This window comes from Myotis lucifugus, unplaced genomic scaffold (assembly GCF_000147115.1).
Source record: "Myotis lucifugus unplaced genomic scaffold, Myoluc2.0 scaffold_792, whole genome shotgun sequence".
Lineage (NCBI taxonomy): Eukaryota > Metazoa > Chordata > Mammalia > Chiroptera > Vespertilionidae > Myotis > Myotis lucifugus.
Window position 1 is genome coordinate 67071 of NW_005871840.1, and position 8796 is coordinate 75866.

An 8796-nucleotide genomic window follows, 5' to 3' on the forward strand; every position below is an offset into this window, starting at 1 on the left:
ATCAGTCATAGCAAAACTTTATTGAACAGAAAACCCAGCAAAGGTTCCCACCTCTGCACAGTTGCCCGTGGTTTGAAGGAAAGCAATGCATTTAAAAAGCAATTATACAGAAGTCTCTCCTAGAAAAGTCCTGCTAAAACATGTCTAGCAATTCATTGATTATATAAAGTAGTACACTTAGTGTAATTTAAACATTCCAACAGGAATCAAATCGCACCAGCAGAACCATTTCTGCCTCTATGACATCTATGTACAAACACACATGCAGACACACGTATCTGGGAAAGGTCCTCAGGCATAAACATGCGACACACACCTTCTATGTACAGTGCCTATAAACTACAGACAATAGGTAGTAAAGCTCTTCAGAATAAAGACATGAGAAGCCTTGGGCATTTTTTGTTCATCAATTTGTATCATGGCTTCACGTCTTACTTTCTGCTTTTGCTTGATCACAAAAGCATCTCCTCCTCCTTGTTGGTTCTTTACCAATTCTGTGCCATCGCCGCGTCCAGGTGAGGAAATCTAGCTGGATCCACGGTCCAGTCCATGCCTGCCCAGGCCACCAGCAGCCGGAGGGCGAACCGCCTCAGTTTGCTATGGCGGGAGGGCCTTCGGGAAGGAGCGAGGCAAAGAAAGTCTTGAAGACGAGCCACGCTGTGCTCATGAATGAAGGGCTGGTCTGCTCGCCATCCACTACGTTCCTGTCTGGAGGGAGGCGGTTGGGGTTTTCGATTTCAGCCTCAGGGCCTTCCTGTTGGTAATGAAACAGCGAGAAAGCAGTTAGGACCGGGATCCACCCCAGACCCTGCTGGGCAGTGGCAGAGGCAACCCCGGCCCCTCCCTCGCGCCGTATGGGAAGCGCCAGGCCGGCAGGGCCCCGGGACGCCCTGGGTCCTGGCTGGCGCGTTCTCCGGTCTCCATGGCACAGCCGCGCTGGTGACATTCTCATCGTTTCAAATATTCCCAGCAGCAAGTATCAAAGCAGGTGTAGCAACTAGATCTTCAACCACTACTAACCAAGTAATTAAGTTACCCCTCATTAAATATGGATAGTCCAATGTTGGCGATGTCGTGAGTTAAAAGAATTGAAATGGAAACCCAGGGTTCTAAAAACAGATAGTAGGGTGCCAATTTATATAACTTAAAAATATCCTTTAGGAGTATGCATTAAACTGCCTTATAAAAATTCTATTTCTGTGTGTTATTTTTCAGGAAATCTATTCTGTGAGATGCTTATGCTCTTAATCCTTAATTAATATCCATTAGCTGTTTCCATGACATAACAAATGGTTGCAGACCACTGAACACTCAAAATAGTGAACCTAAAAAAATTATTTAAATATGCCAAAATGCAAATTGCCATGTGACAAAAATACCTGATAGATGCTGTGACATGTTAATGTTTTCAAAATAGCTACCATCAAGAATAAATAGGAGCCCAGCCGGCATGGCTCAGTGGTTGAGCATCGACCTACAACCCAGGAGGTTACGGTTCGATTCCAGTCAAGGGCACATGCCCAGGTTGCAGGCTCGATCCCCAGTGTGGGGTGTGCAGGAGGCAGCTGATCCATGATTCTCTCTCATCATTGATGTTTCTATCTCTCTCTCTCTCCCTCCTTTCCTCTTTCCGAAATCAATAAAAATATATTTTAAAAAGAAGAAGAAACAGGAAGAAATCTTGAGCTATGGAGCCTAATAAAGTGGTAAACCAGGACACTGGATTTTAAAGGCTGAGGGTTTGAGCGCCTGCACCTCACGCCACGCTCGCCGGCTCGCGGAAGCTCATACCTGCAAGTTATTGTTGGGGTCCTGGTTTGCAGCCTCCGGACGAGGACGGTCATTGGGGAAGTTCTGAACCGGCCTCTGTCTAAACGGAAACCACCCAACGTGGTGCCTTCAAAGGAAGCACATAAAAGCCCATCTTAGTCAAGAGCACAGTGAGTCTACTCAACAACAGAAGGGTCTCCTCCGCAGGTAAGGTCCCCCTCCCTCCCCTTCCCTTCCCAGCTGGAAGCTCACGGCTAGGCCCCCTGCAAAGACCGTCTATCCCTCCATCTCATTCTATCCCACCACCTCCCAGGCTCTTAAAGGGGCGGCATGTTTATTCACCAATTCACACTCACAACACACACAGCACTTGGCACACAGTACATGCTCGGTAAGTGCTGGCGTGGCCGTTAAGTGGGATTTGTACTGAGGGGAAAGGAAAGTGATGGTCTGCTTACAGGTACATAACCACGGTGGCCCCCATGACCATGAGGAATCTGCTCAGGGAGGAGTAGAAGTAGAGGATGCTGAGAAAGACGGAGAACGTTGCTGCTGAGTAGGTCCAGTCCAACCAATCGCGATTTATCTCGTCATCTTCCTCCACGAGAGGGCCACCTTGCGCATTCATCCGTAGGTTTTGATTGGCCCCAGGATTAACCACCACTTGAGGAGCAGCATTCTGATTGGCTGGCTGGTTTTCGGCTGGAAACTGGTTGTGAATAGGGGCTGGAGCAGGTGCGGAGACCACGGGTATCTCTTGGGCACTTGGTGAGGGAACAAAAGTCCCCGATGCAGCAGTGGCCGCTAAACTGAAATGGAAACAACAGAGGCAGATGCTGTTGAGAGCAAAGCTCCGTGAGGCCGTGGTCGTCACCGTCCTCACGCAGGGGACTTTACTGTGAAGAACTCTAAATAGGTACATACAAACTTAATTTTTTCTTTAACGTAATGAAGAACTTCTCTTTTTAAAAAAATACGTTTTTACTGATTTTTACAGAGAGGAAGGGACAAGGATACAGAGATAGAAACATGGATGAGAGAGAATCATGGATTGGCTGCCTCCTGCACACCCTCTACTGGGGTCAAACCCACAACCCGGGCATGTGCCCTGACCAGGAATCAAACTGGTGACCTCTTGGTTCCCAGGTCAATCCTCAACCACTGAGCCACACTGCCTGGGCAGTGAAGAACATCTTTACCAACAATCCTACCTATACATGCCTTTTCTACTCCTAGGAGCAGCAACAAGATATTTCGTCTGGATTGAAACATCCAAGGCCACTTTAAGAGTGTGGTGCAGTAACAAATTAAAATTTTCACAAAGCTTTAAAGATACAGATTGAAAAGGAAGGAACATAAGTGAAGGCGGGAAAGCATGTATCAGACACCAGCGCCCCTACATGGGGCATCGATAACCAATTAGCTAGCAGTTATCACTCACACTGTACTCCACCCACAGAACCACAGGGCTCTGCAGACACGGTGACCTTCCCTAGCTGGCCAGGTAACAGGATGGGACTTCCCTCCACCCGGCCCGGCCCCCCGCGCATCAGAGAAGGACTCACTACTGCATGTAGTACTGCCGCGCGTAGATCTGCTGGAACCAGGACAGCTGCAGCCACCCATAGGTCGTGTAGCCCGAGAAGCCAGGCCCCAGGCCTTGGAACGCCGGCTGGGCAGCTTCCGGCCTAGAAAAAATGGTTTTAAATGCACATTTTGAGTTGGTTTAGTACAAATAAGTAAAAACTGAGTTTAAACGACAATCAGGAATTCAAATCCCAGAGACTGAAGAATGGGCGTGTGACAGTTACTCGTAGGTGACTGGAACGCGAGCACAGAAAGAACTGAGGACGCGCTCCCCCCGGGTCCAGCCCTCCAGCACTGGTTCTCATTGTGCGTCACTGACACGCACACAAGCTGTACCGTCCCAGGCTGTGGCTCCCACTCCCGTTTAGGACTTGCCGAGTCTCACTGCAGGTCTCACCCCACTGTTCTCTTTTAGGAAGCAGCTCTAAGAAACCACATTCCTCCCAAAGCCTTTCCTGAAGGACACTTCCCTCCTCCCAATACCCCTCTCCCTCCTCTAGGTCGGGATCTATGCCCGGACCAGCGATGCGTGCATGTGGCAGCACCCACGCTTGCTCACCGGCCACTTGTGCCCTGGATAGGCTGCTGGGCCGTTATCTGACTGGATCCCCAACTGGATCCCCTTGTGGGGAGACAGCTCTCCCCATTTCACAGGGAAGCCCCGAGTGCAGCTCAGGGAAGACGAGATTTATTTGCACAGGGTCACTGAGCTAATAGCAGGGCTGGATTTGAGAGCTGTTTGTTTGACACCAAACACACTCATTTTTCCATCATGCAACAGTCTGACACGGCCTAGGACAGGGCATGGGGGTCGCAAGTGGCTTTGTGGGCTGCACACAGTGAACTCCACAAGATGGAAACTAATGGAATTGTGGGAGATCAGGAGTTGGTTACAGGCTCATCTCCATTGGGTGAACTCATTTCTTAAAGTTCTATGCACTGGCTGCTCAGTAAATAGTTGAATGCAATCATCAAGTTTTATTACCGTGAAAATCAGTCAGGTATGGGCCTCAGTTCTCAAGTGGCACAGCCCAAATGAGGGAAGCAGTTTTAAGTGTTCCTATCCAATAAGGAATCCAACTCACATGCTGACAGTCTCTTTTAACCGAATTCCACACCCAGTGTTTTTAAAGCAGTATTCCATACAAGCAGGCCTCGGTGTGACTCATTTAACAATCACAGTGCATGGAATTAGGGGGTAAAGGTGCTCACTGGCTCCGATGATGGCGCTGCAGATGCGCAAGAAAACTAAAGGGTGTTTACAGCTACGTCCCGAGCACGTAGGGGTAAAATGATATCATGTCCGGGAATTACTTTTAAATCTTCAGAAAAAAAAAAGAAAGGGAATGAGGAATAGATGAAAGAAGTATGGCGACACTTTGTCGTTACTGGGCCGGTGATGGTTATGTGGGGATTCATCATCCAGTTCCCTCCACCTGTGTGTGTGCTTGAAATGACCATTTATTAAGAAACGCCACCAACTCCTCATCCCCAAACACCTGGCGCTGTCAGTCATCACGTATCAAAGAGCGACAGTCACTTCTGGCTTTGGCTCTGAAGGAAAGGGCTCTCGTCGCTCCACAGAAAATGGCCCTTGTTCCAGGCACCACCAACAGTCCGTGGCAGAACATTTCTCAAAACCGTCTCTCCACCTCTGTCCCCAATGCCACGCAAGCGGCTCAGCAGAGCAGCCGCACGGCGCTTCCAACAGCTGTTCTCCTGCAGCAGCACTGACCTCCCACTGTGAGGTCAGCACACGCAAAGCACAGCCGTGCAGGAGGGGAGATGCCTTTCGGTACATATTTCTCCACATTTTATATGGAGTTGATTTAGTACAAATAAGCGAGAACTGAGTTTAAATGACAAAAAGGCTGTGTAGTGAGAAAGGTTAAATTCATAGATCTTTCTAGGGAAACCCTTATAAAGCAGCACTCTGTCCATTTTAAAGTTCTGTAAGCAGACAGTGTAAGCACACCTCATTCCTAAATGGATGCAAATGGGCCTGTTCATGGTGCATAAACCGGGTTCTTTATTGTAACACTCACCTCGAGATGTTCTCCCACCCAGAGGGAGAAAGGTTCCGAAGGGGCTCCCTCAGCCTCACACCATCGCTTGAGGAATCCCCAGGATACTGTCCCTGAGTGGGGCCAGCGGGCTGCTCTGTGGATTCAGCAACCTAGGTGAGTGCAACGTGATCATGAGACAAAGGGCCTGATGCAACCGGCTGAAATCAAGCTGAAAGAATGACTTCACGGGGGATGGCTACGTCCCCCACCCCGACCTCTGAGCGTAATAAAATTAAACAGATACAATGTTATGTAAAAAATATTCTGAAATTTCAAAATATAGATGTGTTGTGTGTGTGTGTGTGTGTGTGTATATATTTGATTGATATTTTTTCCTAGAGTAACTATGTTATAGTTTCATTAAAATCTTCCAATGAAGTTATCATTGGTGAGAATGCTTCTTGGTAATGAACTGTATCTCTATGGCTACACTTACTAAACCAAGAAATTAAATGTGACCAGCACAATTTATAAATACAGCCCAGCCAACAACCTAAAGGAGAGAATTTCCTATGCTATGGTTCAGCTGTTTCAGGAAATAGCGATATAATGCCAATTTAGAGTGTGTCACTACATGTATTAATGCACACTGTGAAATGAAACATAAATAGACTGTCAAGTATGTCTTTAAAGATCATTTGATAGAATTTCACAATGAAATTTTCCAAAGAAAATATATTCACTTTTTTACTCTTTGTAAAAATTAAAAGTTCCTTAGAAGAAACTCATGTGCCCAAGTCAATGAAAACCCACTGTAGAGAGCCTTGTTAGTTTCAGTGATCTGCACGCAGCCTCTGCAGGTCACATCATATCCCAGAAGACAGTGACTCGAGCTCCTCTTTCCAATAATGGCCCTGCCTGCCACTGTTGCAGTAAACTCTCATTTGTATTGTAAGTGTCTAATTCCTAATTCTCACCGGGGACGAAACAAAATATGACAATAAAAAGACCATAAAATCTCTCTGAAGAGTTTTATCCAATGTCCTTTCTTCCCCCCGAGAGAGTCTGAAGGACGCAGGGTATCCACTCAGACCTACCTTTGCGCTGGTTTCTGGCATTTTGGACGGACTTTTCACACTGCACACCAAGTGTAGAACATGCCGGGTTTCCTGCTGAAAGAGATATGGAGGCACTTTAGTACCTGAACTCAACCTGGCAAGAACATCAAAACGTTCCGAAGTTAATATATAAACGATGTACCTTTGGAAGCAAGTCCCTGAGATACTGGTTATCCAACAGCAGCTTCCCCGAATAAATTAACCTCTGGTCCTCTGGCCGCTTATCATGGAAAGAAAGAGCAACAGTCAGCATTTAACCCACGAGTTCCCAACCGCAGAAGACACTGCTTCTTACACATAATTTAAATACGCGTTTCTTCCCAGCACATCACAGGAACACGTTTCTTCAAAGGCCCCATAGACAAAACTTTTATTTAAGAAAGTGCTTTAAGTCTAAGCTGGTCTTTCACATATAAATAAATTTAGGATGGCAAATGATCTCGTCCACAAAACCTACAGCAACCTACTAACTCAGGGAAACTGCTTTCTGCCACAGGAAACACACATTTGATTCGGGGCTCCTACAGCAACTGACTTCAACACTTGTGTTTCGTTTCAGAGAAAACTCAAAGTGCTCCCAAAGTGGGCCCCACCAACCCACCTCGCACTGTCCCAAAATAACAAGAAGCAATTCTACACTCAAGCCCCGGAAGAGACAATTCCCCACACACAAATGCAATCACAGAGGAGACGGAGTGTGGGTGACATTTCTACAACCTGTGAGATCAGCACTCCTGTTTTAAGGGGAAAAGTCTGAAATTGGCTTGTCCACGGTCACTACCTGCTAGAGTCTGGATGCCATCCCCTCTCATCCATTCCAGTGACTTTAAGACCACAGGGACGCCACACACTTTCTACAAATCTCACTTTTAAAGCCTGTTTTTAATTCCTTTACGAATTGTATTTAAAAATAATGGCCTCAAACGCCAGTCGGTACACTGGAGATCGCCAACCTGTCAACCTACTCTGGCCAGAAAAACCTATTACGCAACACTTGGACTAAAGCTGTTTCCGCCAAGTAGCTTGAGATGATAAAACAAGTGGTTTAAAACAAACAAAATAACCGCACCAATCCGGATTTTTACAAACTGTGTGACAAAAACAAGTACAGAAACTACTATACTGGATGCCGTGTTCTCGCCGGTTGGCTTTATCAGCAAGTGGGATGCACATGGTTTTGTAAAATGCTACTGCAGAGGTGGGTCCTACACATGAAAAAGCCCCACACTGGAAAAGCTTTGCAATCCACAGCTGCCTGCCATTTAAATTACTTCCCCGATTAAAGGCCTAAATTAATTAAACACGTTAAGCCAACAACTATCATAAAGTAAGAAAACGAATCAGTCCTCTCCAGCTGTAAGTTTTAAGCCCACATTTCCGTATCTGGGAGGCCTTTCATTTACTCCTGGGTCCTGGGGCTTCATAGCAGTTACGCTCCTCACCCCAGGAGGCCCTGGGGAAGCTCTCCTCCAACACTCCGCCTCGCACCTAGTGACGCCCCCAGAGACTGCACCTGCTTCACCCACCTGTGTCCCTAACAGCCCTTCGCTCGGCAACGCGGCCCCTGGGTGAAACCCCAGAGCCCCCAGGTGAAGGCACACACACAAACAGGCACATTTCAAAAGAACAGCTCACTTCCACATGAGACAGGGAACCAACACGGACGGGAAACCACCTCCAGCCTGAGCTGCCGCACACCCCGCCCCTCCTGGGGTCGGACGGAGCGATTGCCCCGTCTCCTCCCGTCCGGCCGGCCGGGGACTACACTTGCGGGCAGCCAGGAACGCCGCTGACACTTACATAACATCAGGGCGGAAAGTCAATATTGTCCAGCGCTCAGCCTCCATCACGTGGGAGGGCGGGGCCGAGGGAGGGAGGGGGGGGACAGGGCGATACTGACAGATGTGTCCACCAAAACAAAGCCAGGAAGTCCCCGTAATTGAGGAACCCAAGTCCTCCAGCCCGGACTCCGGGAGCCTCCTTCCGCCTGGGCGCGTCCCTTCCCCACCTCCCTCCACCCGCAACGCGCCGGCTCCTCCCGGGGACCCGGCAGGACCGGGTGGAGCGTGGCAGGGAGGAGCCGGGAGGGGGACCGGGGCGGGGAGAGCCACGTCCGGCCCTGGGTGTGGGGCCCCGCGTACACCCCGCCCGGGCGAGCGCCCCGCTTCCCCGGCCGGCGGCCTGGGGTCGGCCCCGCCCCGCCCTCCCCGCCAGGAGACCCGGGCCCATCCGGAGAACTCCTTCCGCAGCATCTGTTTCCTTATTTCCACCCGGGACGCGGTCTGACGAGGACCCTTAGTCGCCGGCGCTGGGGG

At 48.9% G+C, this 8796-nt stretch overlaps 1 protein-coding gene across 2 annotated transcripts; it reads right to left on the minus strand.

The window, feature by feature from the left end:
* HERPUD1 (homocysteine inducible ER protein with ubiquitin like domain 1) lies at positions 1-8250 on the minus strand. Of its 2 annotated transcripts, none has more exons than XM_023747090.1 (8): positions 8117-8250; positions 6624-6701; positions 6461-6532; positions 5403-5533; positions 3336-3458; positions 2229-2579; positions 1792-1897; positions 1-754 (listed from the first exon to the last, which is right to left on the minus strand). In XM_023747090.1, the coding sequence occupies exons 3-8, from the start codon at positions 6479-6481 to the stop codon at positions 590-592; spliced, it is 897 nt and encodes a 298-aa protein (XP_023602858.1). In that variant the 5' UTR covers positions 6482-6532; positions 6624-6701; positions 8117-8250; the 3' UTR covers positions 1-589. The 2 variants fall into 2 exon arrangements, with proteins under 2 accessions (XP_023602858.1, XP_023602857.1); XM_023747089.1 differs by having other exon boundaries at positions 6461-6535; positions 8117-8249.
* Between the last annotated feature and the right edge of the window lie 546 nt (positions 8251-8796).